General features: G+C 40.6%; 1 protein-coding gene across 1 annotated transcript in view; it reads left to right on the top strand.

Moving 5' to 3' along the window:
- The window catches only part of SORCS1 (sortilin related VPS10 domain containing receptor 1), a gene marked incomplete at its 5' end in the record, with an annotated part of 502465 nt that overhangs the window by 407129 nt on the left and 76485 nt on the right, over positions 1-18851 (top strand). Inside the window, 5 exons of the mRNA XM_029920325.1 lie at positions 1313-1404; positions 2697-2804; positions 4276-4393; positions 6221-6351; positions 9433-9546. Coding sequence (XP_029776185.1) covers positions 1313-1404; positions 2697-2804; positions 4276-4393; positions 6221-6351; positions 9433-9546 — 563 coding nt within the window. The remainder of the gene's footprint in view (positions 1-1312; positions 1405-2696; positions 2805-4275; positions 4394-6220; positions 6352-9432; positions 9547-18851) is intronic.

Here is an 18851-nt window from a genome sequence, read left to right as displayed (position 1 = left end):
AAAGTAGAAATGGAATCACTGTAAAGCAACATGTTTAGCTTAAATGCTTCCTCTCTTTCTTCCTAATGAAAATTAGATACCCATAGCTTATAAAACAGGCATTTAATGAGGTTTAGCAGTCATAACAAGATATGTGCCTAGTGCACGGTTGTTACACTTCAATAAATATGTTTTAATAACCTACTGACGTTTAATTATCATACAGTAACTAGCCCCGTAAATTGAAATCTGATGCACAGGTAATCACACAGAAATGAGCTCCTTGCTTTATGTTTTAGACAGAGATGCCCATGTTATGGTCCAGTTACCACTTCCTAGCTTCTGACCCTTTGTGGGGCCTCCGTGTGATTCACATGGTTTGAGGAGAGCAAGGCAGGAAAGACGTTTGCTTAAGAACCGCCAGAGCTGTTGAGCTTGGAGGTGGGTGGAAACATGGACTATTAGGCTTCCTCTGGGGAACAGGTCAAGAGCCAGGACCCATTTTGTTTCTTCCAACACCCCAGACAAAGCAGAAGACTCTTTACGTCTGTAATCCTGGGGTGCATCTTAGATAGAAAGAGTAAACCAAGTGTAACCACAGACAAGGTGAAACCGACAGGCAATTATGAAAAAACAGTACACGTCTTCTATAGAAAGGACACGAACCTTGTGTGTAACCCATCTCCATTTGACTTCAAATTGGTTTCTCCGCTTTTGGAGGAAAACCTACATGATGCATGAACCCAAAGATGATTTTATTTGGATCAGAACTACATTGTGGCTTGGTAGAAATCTATGAATTGAGTAAGACCAGCTTTCTTCCATAATACTTCGAAAACTTGAAAAAATTACATCCGGAAAGGGGACTGTAATACTGCGGGCCTCAGACCCATGAATTACTACACACGTGGTCTTCAGCAAGTCACCACATCTCTCTAAACCTTAGGTTTCTGATCTCTAAAAATGAGAATGCTGGTGTAATGTATCTCTAAGACTTCTTCCATCCAAAGATGTTACACAATATGATGGTTACCCAATATTCTGAGAAGTGGGAATCAACAGAACTTACCACAACATGATGGGAATAGAAGCATGAATACATAACTGTTAATTCTTCAGATTCATTTGTGGTAGACCTAAAATCATATTATACAATGCCAGTGGTATGCGCGGCCCTCCTTGGGAGCATTATTTATACCTGTCTTTCCAAAGATTTTGAGACACGCTGTTCTATCATGGGAAGGATTTTTCTCCTCATATGAAGATTAGTTCTCTGAACTCTGGGTGTGTGTGTTTGTGGGTATGTGTCCATATGCATGTTTTCCTCTTGCAGATCTTCGAAGAAGAGCACAGCGTTTTGTATCTGGATCAAGGTGGAGTCCTGGTTGCTATGAAGCACACGTCTCTCCCGATCCGACATCTCTGGTAACGGCACTGATTGCCTATGAGTCATGCACCTGATGGTTCTATACTGCTAAGACCGGTAGAGGAGTCAGGCTATCAGTTGGTGACTGTGTTTGCAGTAAAATGCCAAAGTCTACTAGAACATCATTTATGCCTCTGCTCTATTAAAATAAGATCACCACCAGCAGTTTCACAAAAGGAGGAGGAAAGGAGACAGAGAGGAGGGAAGACAGAGGAGGGTAGGGCTGGAGGGAAGGAGATTGAGAAAGATCGAGATTCTACCCCAGAGAAGAGTTGCATTATGGTTTTCAAATATGACCGTACCCTCCCCAGTACCTTACTCTTTCCACACACTTGTGGGTACAGTGGTATGTCAGGTAAAATAGGTAGAAGTCAAGAGTAGCTTAACATGTGTTCCTTACTTGTGTTCAGCACAGAGACCAGCAGTTCAGGGCAAGTCTGTTCCTGTCTCATTTCCCCTTGATTCTATTGGAGGAAGAGGTTTTACAGTCTGCACCTCTACCTGCAGGTCTTGCCCAGATGGGCATTTAAGGCCTAACTTCCATAATGGTTTCCAGTAGAATCCTTCATCTCTGTTTTTGAAAAGGACTCTCTCCACAGTGCTAGCTTGTTCAAAACCAAAAGCCTGATTTTCCTCTCTGGTGTGAGTTACTTAGAAGACTGAAGGGAAAACTACAGAAATAAGAGGAACAGAGCCTTAGCTTGGGGGAAGGCAACCAAGGGAAAGGAGCAGCAGAGGAAACATCCTGTGTCCCCTGCAAAGTTGCAGACTTCTCTTATTCGCAAGAGCCATTCCTTCTGTACCCATGCACTCACTGAGTCAGCCAGGATTTGAAACCGTGTTAAGAGGGAAGCAACCAAGGGTTTGATCACTTGGAGGCAGCTGGTTCAAGTCCATCTAAGTAGTTCTCACAAGGCCATTGCTCTTCAGAATCACCAGTAAGGCTTGCTCCTGTATTCCGCTGAGGTTTTTGAGAAGGTCACATTGAGATCTAAGATCTAATAAAATATCTAAATTTTTTAAAAATCCTACCAAAGACTTATTATCATTCCCATTTCATGCAACTCTCCCCCTTATGGCTGTTATAACACATCTGTTATTACAAATCGCTTGGCTAACTGTATTTCTACCTTCTGATGTAATTAAGAATACGTATTCACATAAAAGGCTCGCTTTGATAGTGCCCCAGGTGCTTTTAAAATGTATTCTCTCCTGGATGATAGTATTTTTCCTCTGAAAGGATTTTTTTTTCTTTTGCGATCTGATGCCTGTTATTTTTTACTTTCATTAGGTTGAGTTTTGATGAAGGGAGATCTTGGAGCAAATACAGTTTCACGTCTATTCCACTTTTTGTGGATGGGGTTTTGGGCGAGCCTGGGGAAGAGACTCTAATCATGACGTAAGTGGAAAACTATGATGCCCTCTACTCTTAATAGAAATCCAGGAACATGTTTTTAGCAAAGCCTATTCACTTTGCCACTGTTACATTTGAAATTGCTACCAAGGTCAGTACATCTGAATGCAGGATACCTCAGCAGAGGGGAAAGAAAAATGTGGGTGGCCATTTTCTTGGCTCTTTACTAATTAGGAGACCCATACCAAGGGCTGGCAGCACAAGGGCACTGTTTAGTTTTTTCCTATGCTGAATGGGCTTAGGGAAATTGGAAGTCATTATTTCAACAGAAAATAATACGATAAATTTAAAACTTTAATAATAAACTCAATATATAGAAAATCACAGGCATATAAGAATGATTTCACTTTAAGGCAGAACACAGTGCTTGATCAAAACCCCACAAAGGATTTTATTTTTCCTTGGCTCTTTACCTAACCCAATTGTGAGGCATATTAGGAAAGCTGCGAGAACAATCTGTTCTTGTGAAATTGCATTTGCACTCATTCTGGTCCGGAAAGTGACGATCATTAATTTGTGAAAGACTTGATTAATGAGTTGCCTGCTTAAGGGTTTCAAAACATGAGCTTTGAATTTGAAATATGAAACAGTGAGGTTTTTTTTCTTCCCCTGGAAAATTGGACATGGAAAACAGAGAGAAGGGTTTAAAGTAGTCAACCTTATCGTCAAAAATCATAGTGAATAGTTGGTACATTTTCCAATTTTTTCTTCCCCTTTTTTAATGATAGAAAAGACCAACAAATGTTTAATATGCCTAATACCTACTCTTTTGCCCATGGTACACATAGCTCAATTAGCAATTTGTTTTATAATTTATCTTTATTCAGTTTTCATATTTGCAAAACACAGATGAAACAAATCTGACTGAAAAGGCTACTTAGTGACTTTTATCCACAGATATCTATGATTGATGATTCAAACACCTCATTATATACCCGAATCTCTCTGAATAAGGAGAGTGGCATGCACGGTGTAGGAAACCGTTCTAACTAGTTGGCCCTATTGCCCACATTCCCTAGGGATTGGTGGGAAGGTAAAATAGTATGGAAACCATGGGAACCAGGTGCATTATAGCAAGAGAACCTAGAAGTGTAATCTTGGACCACATAGAATGCAGCATTCATTATTTTTTTGTTATATATATTTTTTTCTATCAACCAACCATTCTTGTGGTACAATATGCAGAAGTGAGTTTTTAAGTTAGACACCCTGGGTTCTGACTCTGCCAGTTCTTAGTTATTTCTTTGCACGTTAAAAATATTCTCTGAGCCTGAAATTACTCATCTGTGGTAGAGAGTCAGTAATAGTAACCCTCCTCATAACTGTTCTGAGGATTGACTGATATGATCAGTGTCACGTGTTTAGCATTATACTAAGCTCAGAGCAAACACCGCGTGAACACTAGCTATTGGCCCTATTACTCCTGTGATTATTTTTATCATTATGAACTCTGTAGAGTGTTTGGACACTTCAGCCACCGCTCCGAATGGCAGCTGGTCAAGGTGGACTACAAGTCCATTTTCGATAGACGCTGTGCCGAGGAGGACTACAGACCCTGGCAGCTACACAGCCAGGTAGGACGAGGGAACTGAGGTGGAGTTCTGGGTGGAAGGCATGCGGGGCGTGTTGGGGGAAAGCTGGCCCTGAGAGTGTAGGAGTTGGGGTTCTCTAGGTTACAGTGTCCATCTACTGCTTTCTTGCATGTTTTATGTTCCACAGTGGTGAACAAACTCAACATTTGCAGCTTGTTGTGAAGTAATTTTTTTTTTTATTGTCCTGGAGATAATGAGATAAAATTCAAATGTGCTTGGCTTAGACTTACAACTCGAAATACCAGCTCAGCACGCAGATCCAAACATAATTTATCTGAGCATGTCATATGGTTGCAGGGTAGGGGCAGGGGTGGGAAAAGGATTCAGTTTTATTTAGTGATGCAGAGATGTAAAATAATAAAATTACTCTCGGTGAGCGAGGGAGCAGTAAAATCCTCCCTTGTCACCCTGTGATTCCCTGGGATGGAGTAGTGCTTCTTGCTTCCTTCCAAGGTACTCATGGTACAAGGATGCAGAATTATTAATAGGAAACTTTCCTTCATTTTGGCCCCTCTGCCGATCTGCTGGTATCCGAATGCTTGGCCAGATACATCCCTCACTTGATTTCACAAGGTGGAAGTCTTTCTGCAGGTCTCTCCAAGGACATGGTGAAGTTCTCACTGCACAGCCATCACCGTATTCAGGGAATGACCCATCATCTTCCCAAACCTAGACTAAGTACACTTGACCCTTGAACAACAGGGGTCTGAACTGTGCAGGTCCACTTACATGCAGACTTTATTTCAATAAATACAGTACAGTGCCCTAAGTGTATTGTTGTCTTCCTTAGGATTTTCTTAATAACATTTTCTTTTCTCTGGCTTACTTTCTTGTTAGAATTCCCTATCTAATATATGTAACACACAAAAGATGTGTTATTCAACTATTTATGCAGTCAGTAAAGCTTTTATTCAACAGTAAGCTATTAGTAATTGAGTTTTGCGGGAGTCTAAAGTGATACATGGATTGTTTACTATGTGAGTTGGTCAGCACCTCTAACTCCTGTGTTATTCAATGGTCAGAGTAATATTTTTACATATAGATGAGTCACACAACCAGTTAAGGTGAATTTGCTCAAGAAACACAGTGTGTACTACTCTGAACAAAACCCTTTTCTGTCCTTAAGACACAAAGAAAGCTGTGTTTGACAGTAAGGTTGGCATCAGCTAGTATCATAAATCCTTTTCGCAGACTCAATAATAAAAGGATTACTCATGTTCATTGCTCTGATTTTCCCTTTTGAGATATGTAATCACTGTGATATTCAAAGCTTTTATTTATTTTGTGCAGAAACACTGAGTTTACTTCTCTCACTTGTCCGGTAGATAGACATAAATCAGTGCTATAAAGTTATGTGGGCAGAGGTGTAATAAATTGAGGCAAAATGGATCTTTATACTTCTTAGGAATACCCTGCTCATAAATGACCAAATGCATAAATCTTTTATTACAGAAGAATTAAACTTAATTACCATAGATTTGTTGGCAATACATTTGTTATAAGCTGAGTCTTAGTTATCTGTGTGTCCCTCATCACACTTTGCCTCACACCTTGCCAAGTAAAGTTTTGCCGAATACATCAGGGGACAAAGATGATTTTGACACACCTCAATGCTTCTTGGGATTGCATTAATAGTTGCATTCTATACCAGGGTTCTAGACATCAAGAAGAAAATGCCGTTAGTGCAAAGCAGGCGACCTATGTCCAGATTACACTAAGGTTTGAGAACATCTCCCTTAATGTCCTGAATTGAAGCAAGGAAGGTCCAAGGGATGTGCCCAACTGCGTGAGATCCTTGTCTCCTTACAGGGGGAAGCATGCATCATGGGAGCAAAAAGGATATATAAGAAGCGAAAATCAGAGCGGAAGTGTATGCAAGGAAAGTACGCAGGAGCTATGGAATCTGAACCCTGTGTCTGCACGGAGGCCGATTTTGACTGGTAAGCTTGTGCTGTTATTCCCTGGAGCCACTCAGTGCATCAAATCTGTGTGAGTCTTAACGAAAGCTGAGATTTGAAATAATAGTAACATATATAGAGCTAAGCAACAAGCCTCGTATTCTTATGAAATTACTTCTGCAGGACAACATGGTTTACTGGTTGTGTGCTTGTGTATATGAAAAAAAAACTAGGGATTTCTTTGGACTGAAAGAGGATTCAGAAGATGTCTTGTAGTTATCTCAATATGTTTGACAAATCTCAGGACAAAAAGTAGACCAGATATCCCCTTGAGTTGCTTCAGACAATGCCACTGAAAACAATAAGTTGACTTTTCAGAGAGCAAATATATGTGTGTTCAAAGTAAAAACTTCCTAGAATCTACGTTCCTGGCAGTAGAACAATGAGCTTATAAAGCAGCATATTTGCTGTTACTGGGAGTTTTCAGTCAGTGGTTAGTTAGCTGATGGTTGTGTATACAAGCTGTGGAAGACGTTTCTGATTTCAAGCCAAGGATTCAGTGGCATTGGTAGTCTATGGCTCTGGGGACATGGAGGTACAAGAGACTTCTCCCTTTACCAGGATTAAGCTAGTATAAACCAGAAAAGTACCAAGATATTTGAACACCACAGTATTCTTTCTGAAGCATTACATAAGCAGAAAGCTAGCCTGTGGCATCAGTGATGCCCTTTGTTTTAGGTCAGTGTTTGGCATTCAAGTGAGGTTGGAAATTAAGGATGAGTAGGTGGTAACTCCCTTCATCATATCCAGCTCATTTTTTGTTTCTTTTTCCTTTCTTCTTTTTTTTTCTTTAAATTTATTTATATGATTTGCTTTAGAAAAAGGAATTGCTAAGTATATATGTCAATGTCAAGTCATTAAAACTTGACCTGCACAATTATTCCTTTAGCATTGGATATCTACCTATGTAGCAACCATAGATCTGTTATCTGTGCATCAAAATATCAGTGAATAAATCAGAAAATGTAAGTCTTCTCTCATGGTAGACCTTTAGAGACGTGCCCTGAATGAATAGTTCTGCTCAGGCCTACAATTGCCCACCGGCTCTCAGACCAATTACCCCAGGCTGGTCTCCTCTTGTTGATAGACAAGGCAAGCCAAGAGCCAGTGCTATATCTCTTGGGCTCAGCCAGAGGATAACAACTTCAATTATATTGGAGCTCACAAGGAATTCTTGAGGGGCCTCCCCACCTGTAACTTCCATTTTAGCCAGTGCAACAATTATTACAGTGAAAAAATATTTGATCTCTGCCCTACCTTTTAAGACTGACACTCTGAAATGCATTCACAGGAAAACTTCCATGGAATTTTAAAGTCATATGCCCCATCCCTCCTTTCAACTGTTTCTTCTTTATCCACTCTATTCAAGGAGGATTTGTAAAGGATGATATTTTATCTTAGTCATTTAGCTTTGGCCTTACCAAATACTCATTCCTTCATAAAGAGCAAATGTATTCTAGTAGAAACCAAAGCAAAAAGTGAGAGAGATGTTTCAATTCCCTGATGTCTCCTGGAAGTTTTGGTTTTGGGGGCAGTCTTTGCTACAAGGTTCTAAAGTAAGTGAGTCTTTTGTTATTATCATTGTCATGTGTTGTTTTTCTACTTCTGTTTTTAGCTAATCTAGCTAATCTAATCCTTCCTAAAAGGAACACAGAGTAAGGAAGCAATTAGGCTTCTCCCTTCCCTTATCTCTCACTTTCCTACAGTGTTGGCCCAATTCTTATATTCATTTGTGATTGGAATCTATCCCTAACTGAAATGTATTCTGAGAAGTGGGCAATGAATCATAAATGAGGCCATTGCAAGGTTTTCTGGTCAAATAGGGATTTTGTTACTGCATGACTTCTAAAAATATTTTGGAAGACTCACTATGACTTTGTTGAGTTTCTACCAGTAGCCAGAGCTTCGGTGAGTCCCCTTGACTACAGGGTAATACAAGGTGGTTGTTAATAAATGTTCCCTCTCAGCTTGGCTCTCCCCTGGACAGTCCCCCAGGGACCTTGCCTGCCATCTCCAGCATTTGTAAAGTAATTCCCTGAAATGAACACCGGGTGTCCTGCAGGCAGCATTTCTGAAGTCCTCCTCTCCGTGCTGTGTTGAACCAGCATCAAATCTAGCTGACATGTGCAGGATTCTAAGTGCCAGCTGCCTAGTGACAGGCCCCAGGAATAAGCCTGTTTCTCCCATCCTGACCCCAGTGTGCCAGCCCCTCACCTCCATCACACAGATGGACCAATTCATACTAATGCTTGCTGGTGACTGCCTGCGATTTGTCTGTGCATGTGGAGGTCAATTTGTTGTCAATCTCTGTGCCCAAGTTCATCTCCCAGAAGCCAAGAATATCAGGCCACACAGAGAGCTCTGGAAGCAAGAAAGAGAGGGGGCTGAGAGAAAAGTCTTTGGCTGTTTCCAAACGAGAGAGACAGGATCTCAAGCTGTTAGTCTCAACTGACAATGCTAACTGACTAGGACAAAACTTTTCCTCGGAGAAATGCTCATGACACTCCTGAAGGACATTTCCTTCTCTGCAGTGACTTTGCAGCATATGGCTTGTGCACAGAGAGACCTGGCTCAGCTCTACTTGGTAGATCCAGATGTCTTGCAAGAGCACCCCAAAGACATCACCCGTAATGAGAATCGTGCCACACGTGGCTGTGTTTGTGTCAGTGATGTTTATGCTGAGGGCTGACCGCCACCACTGCATGTTTCTCACTAGTAGCTTTCTTGGGGCCCAACCACCATCAGTGTTATGCGTTCTCCTAATGAGAACATAATCTGCTTTCTCAGCTTAGAGCCATTTAATTGGAATTATTGGTCGTTGAGTCTTCATCTTTACATAAGCATCTCTGTTGCTCTTAAGTTATCCTTTCTGACACTATTCTGGGTCACTGATAGATATTCCACAGGGGAAAAGGAGTTCCATTTTTGGAAAGGTATTGATTCAGTGAAATCTTGTTTTTTGACTAATTGGCTAGAGTAGACATTGGCTGTGGACTGCCATGAAACTGTCCTCAGTGAGTCTGCCACCTCCTGACAGGCTTCTCTTGGCTCTTCCCCTCACAGTGACTACGGTTATGAGCGACACAGCAATGGTCAGTGTCTGCCAGCATTTTGGTTCAATCCGTCTTCTCTGTCAAAGGACTGCAGCATAGGACAGAGTTATCTCAACAGTACTGGGTGAGTGACTGAAGCGGTGACCTCGAGAGGTCAGCCTCTGCTGTTTTCCAGCGCGTGTGAAACTTACAGCATTACTCCTGATTGAAGACCAGGCCTTTTGCTTTACAGCACAACTTATTTGTTTTGGTCCTTTTAGTAATGCAGCACAGATTTGTATGAATAGTGCAAATTTCATCTGAGAATAAGACCCCACTCGCAAGTAAACAACATGGGTTCCTTGGATAGAGAAGATGATGATGATGATGAAAAGTTTCTTCATTTTATGATATTTCATTTCAGAACTATTTCTGTGAAACTACCCTTTACTCTCATTGCACCTCTGTGAAGAAGGCCAAGTAAATATTTGATAGGTTCACCTCCTGTTTTAGAGATGTGGAAGGTAGAGCGAGCAAAGAAGCTCGGTGACTCATCAGGAGTGTACCGATGTTCATGGAAACATGTTTCGTTTTCTTTCTGTGTCCAGTCTTGACACGTTTAAGGCATCCTGATCTTTGTAAATCTGGGATTACATTCTAAAAGTTTGTGTTTAATGTTCTGTGTTGTGGGGCTTATCCAATATCGTTTAAGAAATACCATAAAAGAAACTATTTCATGACTTTTCCACAGGTGTAATTGATGTATATAGACTTTAAAAATAGTATGTGGACTTATTTGGATTCTAATCCAAACATTATGTAAAGGGACATCTTTCAGCCATTTGGAGAAATTAAATATGGACTGTTGATAAGGTGATATATTCATCAGGGACCTCCAAAGAAACAAAACCAATAGGAAATTTTATGTATATATGTATATATATATATATGTACACACATATATAATTTATATATTATATATAAATTCATATAGTGCATATCTACATATATCTACATAGATCTATCTATATCTATATAGGTCTATGTAGATATATATGCAGATATATGTAGATATATAAAATAAAGAATTGGATCACATGATTCTAAAAGTAGGCAAGTCCAAGTCCCCAAGATCTGCAGGGTGACTTTGTAAGCTAGACACCGAGAGCTGACAGTTTGTTTCTAGTCCAAGTCTGAAGGCATGAGAACCAGGGAAGCCAATAGTGTGGCTGCTACAAAAGACCAGAAGGCTCAAAACCGAGGAGAAGCCAGTGTTTCAGCCTCAGTGTGAAGGCAGAAGAAAAAAGCCAATTTTTGGTTTGAAGGTCATCAGGCAGGAAGAATTCCCTCTTGCTGAGGAAAGGGTAGGCCTTTTTGTTCTACCTGATTAGACAAGGCCTCACCACATTGGTGGAGCAGCCCGCTTTATTCTCTCTACTCTTTAAAATCTTTTGTTTTTAATTTTTTTTGCATTTATTTATTTTTTGAGAGATAGAGTGAGACAGAGCATGAGTGGGGAGGGTCAGAGAAAGAAGGAGACACAGAATCTGAAGCAGGCTTCTGGCTCTGAGCAAGCTATCAGCACAGACCCCAATGTGGGTCTCAAACCCACCGACCATGAGATCATGACCTGAGCTGAAGTCGGACACTTAACTGACTGAGCCACCCAGGCGCCCCTACTCTTTACAACCAATAACAAACCTCACAGAAACACCCACAATAATGTTTGACCAAATATCAGAGCACCCCATGGCCCAAATTGACACATAAAATTAACTATCAAGGTGGCATTAGGTTATCTCTAAATATAAATACTTATATTACATTTATTTATTAACTAAATATCTTATAGTTTCATATTTAGGTGTAACAATGGTATTTTGTTTTGACTTAAAGGAAAGAAACCTTATCTTTTAAGGATATATGATGTGTGACATTTGGTTTTTTTTTTAAGTTTATTTATTAATTTTGAAAGAGAGACAGAGACAGAGAGAGGATGCAAGTCGGGGAGGGACTGAAATGGAGAGAGAATCCCAAGCAGGTGCCACGCTGTTAGTGCAGATGCCGATGCAGGTCTCTATCTCAAAAACCAGGAGATCATGACCTGAGCCCAAATCAAGAGTTAGATGCTTAACCAGCTGAGCCATCCAGGTGCCCCGACGTTTGTTATAAAATGTTAAAAAAACAGGTAGGTAATGAAAAATTTTGAAGGTGAGGTAATGGACGATATGGGTAGTCATTATACCATTTTCTCTCACTTGTACATGTTTGAATATCCTGATCTTGAAATGTGAAAAAGAGAGGGAGGTGAGCAGGAAGGGAGGAGGTGGAGAGGGAGGGGGACACCCCCAAGCAGGGAAGGATCCACGTGACAGCCGCCCCCCTTCTCTCATGCTGGCTGCAGTGCACAGGTGAGGACGTCCACATTTCCATTTGTGCACCTGTGTACTTGACATTGGACAAACGTTTTTTTAATTAAGAAAAAAAAATGACCCAAATAGCACACATTTTTCTTGTAAAGGAAGGAAACAACACAGAAGTGTACCATCAGATTTTTGTATTGTTGATGTTAGGGATTCTTAGAACTTTGGAAAACCAGGGATAAGCTGTGATTTATTCAAAGCATAGCATAAAATCTGAGGAAAATACAAATGACATTTTTATGGAAGGGGGTCACTGAGGCCATCAGCGTGCACACCGTGGAAAACAACTGCAAAGGGCTGCTGACATAACCACGCTTACTGGTGAGGGAGTGCCCAAAAAAGGAGTCTTATGACTTGCATGTACCAGCATGTTTAGACGTTGTAAAGGGCATTGGAAACCCCTAAAGCTAATTTCAGAATTGACTTTTTTCTCACTAACTCAGTCAAGGAAGTTGTATCATTTTCTCTTTGGTATTGATGAGGGGAGGTCCCAGCACATAGGGATCTAAATTGTTCCAGACACAAGTGTAGGCAGGGACCCTCACTCTTCAGTTTATTGAGAATACACACACACACACACACACACACACACACACACACACACACATTTTAGGCTACCCCTTAATAGGTTTCACCTGTTCTTTGGTAAACTTAGTATGTGAAATGCAAATAAGCCCTGACCCCTATAAAAGAAAACATCAGAGATGATTAAATAATAGTCTGTTCAATAGTATTTTTCATCTATTCCCTATAAAATTAAAATTTTAACCAAAAATGTTATTCAGTAATGAATGTCCAAGTATATAAATGTTTGTCGGTGCAGTTATGTTTGTTAGTCACAGACATTACTGCCGACAGCTCACCTCCACTCGTGGAGCTTTGTTCATGTAAATGAGGATTGCATGAGAGCATCTGGCCCAAACAGATTTGTGTTAAGTTACCACAATACTCGTTTCCTCTGTTCCATTCAGACTTTCTCCAGGGAAGCACCCACATCAATGCGTGGGCTTGTGTAAAGAGGAGGTGTGATAAATGCTAGGCATCAGCAGGGAGGTTAAGCACCTTGCTCTCAAAAGGTGGAGCAGTGACCACCCTCACAGGGCCCTGTGGGCTACAGTCGGGAGGAAGCGTATGAATGGCAACCCTGCTGATCGGCATATTGCCTCTCTGTACGTTATGCATTAAGAACAAGAAGATCCTTAGCTGGAACAGGTGCCTCAAATCATCTTCATAGAAAGCCCCCTCCCATCAGATTCCCATTTGCTATGTCTGTAGCTGGCTCAGAAGTTGCCAAGAGGTAAAGTATAGAAGAAACTGAAAAAGAATGGAATGTCCCTCCAGCCCCTCACCCGGAAGTGTCCTGGCTGTGTGTTGATTCATTGGCATTTCATAAACACAGATTCAGTGCTGTCGTTCACCATTTGGCTTTACACTTAAAAGTGTTTAATTACAAAAGAAGTATACACATGGGTTCTGTGTTTACGAAAAAACAATTCAGGGGGCTCCTGGGTGGCTCAGTCGGTTAAGAGTCTGACTCAGTTTCAGCTCAGGTCATGATCCCATGGTTTCATGGGTTCAAGCCCTGCATTGGGCTCTATGCTGGCAGTGCACATAGCCTGCTTGAGATTCTCTCTCTCTCCCTCTCTCTACCCCTCTGCCACTCATGCTTCTCCGTTTCTCTCAAAATAACAAAAAAACCTTAAAAAACAGTTCAGATCATCACCCTTTTCCTGCCCTTTTCCCCACACAACTGTCACCTGTTTGGTATGCTTGCTTCTGAATATTTTGTATTTGCCAGCAAATAATTATGCCAAAAAAATATACAAAACTAATTTGGGAAGTTTTTCTTGTATGTCTTTTCCTACTAGATAGATTATTATTCTGTTTTCCTTTTCATTCAGAAATACATCTTAAACAACTTTCCAAGACAGAATATATAGGGCTCCCTTCCATCTAATTTCTTTTATTTCCAGAATATGAAAATACCTGGTATTGCTTCATATGCCTTTTTATGGACACGTGGGTTATTTTCTATTTTCTGCTACCATAGGTGGTATTAGAATTAACAAGCTTGTGCCATAATAATTGTTATAAAAGCACCCAAAGATAATGAGATTCTCCTTTGGCAATTGGAAGTGTTTCTGCTGACTTGTAAAGCAAATCCCATTCAGACAACTGCTTGCTTCTTAGACCTGAGGATCCAGGTCTAATATTGCCAAACCCATGCCAAATATTGCCTCACGCAGGTTAAAACACCAACTTCCTGCTCACACACTGCCAGGAATCCCACTCATTAGAGATTCTTTTGTATTAACTGCCATCTTCTTTTTTAAAATACAAATGCCAATGGATCCTGTAAGGGAAAGCTGAGAGGAAGGCTGAGTGGGATTCCCCAAGTTAAGTAGGTGAGGAAGGTCACTTTGTTCAAAAGGAATAAGAGATGACTAGGCTGAAAGGTCACGTGATGCCAATGCCTGGACGATGATAGACCCAGGAGCCACAGTGCGTCCTATGCCTCCCCCGTGTTGGTCTTAGCTATCCATGGTCCCTTGTGCTCTGTCAGTATGGATTGTGTGTTGGCATCAGGCAGGCATGAAATACAGAGGAGTCACAAGGGAAAGGTCAGCCTGGAGGTGAGGGCCAACTCCATCAGCTGTACTGGCCAGGCACCCCTTCCAGCAGAGCCCACGGTGCAGACACACAGTCAGAACTTGAGCTGAAAGGGCCTATGGAATGACTGCCCCTTGTCAGTCAGGTTTGACACAGAAATCTAGCAGCACCGTCTGAGAGTCTGATTCAAAGCACACAGATAAACTTTCCTCTTCCTTTTATGTTGTGCAGTGCCTCACCTTTGTAAACGGTTATGGCTGCCTTCACAGCCAGCTCATTACCCTTTATATATAGCAGTGTTCGTGGGTTTGCTTACTTCACCAGGATGGAAGAAGTCTAGCACCAGTTATGATTGTGCCTAATAGAAATACTATTTTTAGGAGATGCCAACATTTTTATCAGCTTCACTGTATAAACATGAAACAGTTGGGCAAATTTTGTTTTAGCTTTTGGATGGATCTTAGAAAAGATCATGGGACTAAGAGCTGAGATGGGTGCAAATGTCGCTCTGGGTGGTTGGCACTACCCGTCTTCAGTTCTTGGTCCGGTGGTGTCCGATTTCTAAGATTCACACCACGGAACCTCTTGTGAGCAAAGTTCCACCATGTTCTCCACTGTAAGCTCCCTGACTCTTCGCCCTTTGCCCTCACATCTTCCCCAGGACTTTCCATGGAAAGCCAGGAAGCTGGTACCAAGGCCTCAGCCGCTATGGGTAGAAACTGAAATGTAATGAGGATGTTCTAAAAGAGAGGTTTTTTAGAACGAAACAAGGGTTTTAAATGACTTCTGCCATTTACTGTTACCTTAGCAAGTGGCTTCCTTTCTTTGAGCCTTAACCTCTTTACCTATAAAATTTTGCTAGTTTCTCCTAGAGTTTGACTTAAATGCAGCAGTATATAAAAAGCATGTAGCACAATGCCTAGCAGATCGTAGCTGCTTTGCAAAATGCATACACCATCACCTACAGTCATCATCTAAGGGCTTCTCTGGAGTGAAGGAAAAAACAGGGGAGACGTTTTTTCACTATAGCCCCAGACATTTATTTGATACTTAATAGTATCAACTACTGTGATGTAGGACATATTTAATCTAAGCCCCTGTGTTTTCATCTGTAAAACAAAAAATCACCTATATACACACTCATAAAGTCACAGGGTTACTAGGCATCAAAACACATGTCTCTCTCTCTCTACCACTCAAGACAGATAACACCTTTACCTGATCAGTGAACAAGGTCCTTTTATTCAAATAGAATGAAATCAGTATTCATTGGTATATTTTCTTGCATTTTAGTACTGAAATTATCCTAAATTTGTTGCTTTTTGTTTCTCCATCTGTGTCTATAAATATCTCAGTTTACACATACACAAACACAATCTCTAGTTGTACCTCTACACGGTTAAATCTTGTTTATACGGTTTTGGATCCAGGCAACATGCTGCAAATTTAAGTTGCTAAATTAACTAGGACATCGCTTGTTTCATGCCAACCGTAAAAGACTCTGTAAATATAAAATAAAGTAGGCATTGGACTGGTTTATTATAAGAAACCAAGATAATCTTCTCAAGGGACAGATTTTTCTTGCTATTAAGCTACAGATATTTCTAGATGTGTTAAAAAAAAAGTATGTGTATAGAAATTTCTGTCTGTGGAATTTCTGTTGAGAAGCCATTAATCCTTCCTGAAAGAATGTGCAATAATAGTTCTTATTGTCCCTCAGGGTTAGTTTCTTAATATACAATGAGGGTATTTACTCAAGAGGTCTAAATAGAATTTTAGCATTACTTTTAGCATTAAATTTTAACATTAATTCAGTATCTATGTAAGAACATTTAGTGGGTCTGGCAAATTTATATATATGCATATATAAGTTAAGCTCTAGCAAAATAGCAATCTCCATATTATCAACACACATTTGGAATGCTTTAAAAATTCTTTCTAGAAACATATTCCTTTCTCGATAAGCCATAAGAACACTTAGACCTTGGCTAACCTGCCAGTGCCCTGGAGTTACTATTTCCAGGAGCTTTGAGGGCTGCAATGTTCTTCCAAATGACCCCACTCCTGCACCTGGAGGGGATTTTGATGTTCAGTCTTATCTCCACAGCAAGATTTGTCAGTGCGTACCATGGGGAATAAGCGGTCCTAAAAGTGGTGCATGTGTTGAAAGTCCACAGAAAGGAAATCACCTGCATAATTTACAGACTGACCACTGTATGGGCCTGGGTAGCTATCCCCTAGCAAAGAGCCGTGCAGTCTCACAGCAGATACTCAATAATAGTTTGTTGCCATGAAGTTGACTCTTTAGAGTACGTACCTTGCTTAGATATAGTTTTCCATATTTTTATGGGATGATATTGGGGTTGAGAAATGAAGAACATAGTGAATGTCACTGTGGAGACCTGGTTCCTCATATAGCTGTTCTTGCCTATGTCGATGGTATTGGCATGAATGATTCTCATCCAGGTTGTACGGCATGGTGGCAAGAGACACCCAACTTAGTCCAGAGGTCCAGAGCTGTTCATTGCTTCCCATGTGACCTTGGGGAACTCTAAACTGTACCTCTTTTACTTATGTGCAAAATGCAAGGATGGTATCAGATGATCTTTTGAAATCCCTTCACACTGACATGTCCATGACCAATTTGAAATGGGTGAGTATTAGGATTCCTAGAACTCCAGGTGCTCAAAAAAAAAGGGGAAAATTTCTTCACATAAATTAGTTGTACAACATGGTGACTCAGATTGTGGATTCCATGAGTCATTCTCATGATTCTTGATGTTTAGTCATTTAGTTTAACATGGCCATATGTACCATTTCATCAAGCTGGCATTCAAAATAAAGTCACATTCCATTTACTAGGCAAAATAAATGACTTGTTCTTCCATCCTGCTTAATACAAGGGAAGTTTTTTCCCCATCACCTAGCCTCCTCCTCCTGGTCTCCTAATCCCAAGCTTGCTTGCCCAGTTTAAAGGAAAAGGCCTGAGGACTGCTCCTTTGAGGGGAGAAACTTGGAGAACCCGCTCAGTCAGTCACAGAGCCCCATTCTTTCTGAATGTTGATGTTAAGGCTACTGCATAGGTTTTGTGTTGAAACTTGGGCACACAGGTCTAGGAAGATTTTAAGTCTCAGTCATACACTGCACTCATGCTAGGTGCCTTCACCCTAAGGCTTGATCCATCTTTTGTTTTGTTAGGTGTTGTAACAAGGCGGTTTTCCCTTGAAAGCAAAGGCACATAGTATGATTCAAGAAAATAAATCATTTAAATTCTTGTTGTGAGCACAAACGAGGGTTACCATAGCTCAGTGACCATAAGGCTTGCCTCGACTGTAATAAGACCTACAGTTACAACTCTGCCTTGGTCATAACGTGTGATGACTACTCTCTTAAGAGTAGTCATATCTTGACTTTTTAAAGTCAAGAGACAACTTCACAGAGAGACATGATTTCTAAGCTGATTTTTAAAGAATGAATGAAAGATTAACAGAAGGAAAGAGCATCCTAGCAAGAATGAACAGCACAGGGAAAAAGAAGGCATGTAGCCTTGAGTGTGGCCCAGTCTCAAGAAGCACATTGGGAAAGGCCTGAAGCTAGAAAAGTTCCCTGAGGATAGACTGAAGACTTTACGTAAAACTTCAACTTGATCCCTTATGAACAAACTCACAGGAAGTTTTGAATGAGTCTAAGAAGGAAATTGACATAGTCTGATTGGATCTTAAGATAATCTTGGAAATAAGAGTGCAATTTCTGTTTTCTGGAATCTTGCTGTATGATACCAAGTTCATATTTAATACTTTAAATACTAACTTTTTAACTAACTACTTATATTTTAATATTTATTAAGTTCTAATGATGCACCAGAGTCTAAACTAAGCCCTCTTGAATGCAGTATCTTACTTAATCCTCTCAAGAACTTCGTTGAAAAGATTCTGTAATTATCCCTCCCTGGTTGACAGGCAGAGAATCCAAGCATTAGAGAAGGTTGGGTAACTGTCCAGGTTCATACAGTAAGTGTCCAAATTTAAACTGAGGCAGTTTGGTTCCACAACACTAGTTTTAACTACCAGGCCAGTGGTCTTTAATTCTGGATGTACATGAGAATCACCAGGGGAACTTAAAACAAAAACAAAACCGCACTGATGCCCAGAATTCTCAATTAAATCATAATTTAATTATTTCTCAATGAAATCAAGACCCCTGGGAACAGGGTCTTGGCATCTATTTTTTTTTAACTTTTTAAAAATGTTTTTTATTTATTTTTGAGAGACAGACAGAGACAGTGTGAGCAGGGGAAAGTCAGAGAGAGAGGGAGACACAGAATCTGAAGCAGGCTCCAGGCTCTGAGCTAGCTGTCAGCACAAAGCCTGACGCAGGGCTTGAACCCAGGAACTGTGAGATCATGACCTGAGCCGAA

This window comes from Suricata suricatta, chromosome 2 (assembly GCF_006229205.1).
Source record: "Suricata suricatta isolate VVHF042 chromosome 2, meerkat_22Aug2017_6uvM2_HiC, whole genome shotgun sequence".
NCBI classification, from domain to species: domain Eukaryota; kingdom Metazoa; phylum Chordata; class Mammalia; order Carnivora; family Herpestidae; genus Suricata; species Suricata suricatta.
This window is presented reverse-complemented; position numbering and strand designations above follow the sequence as displayed.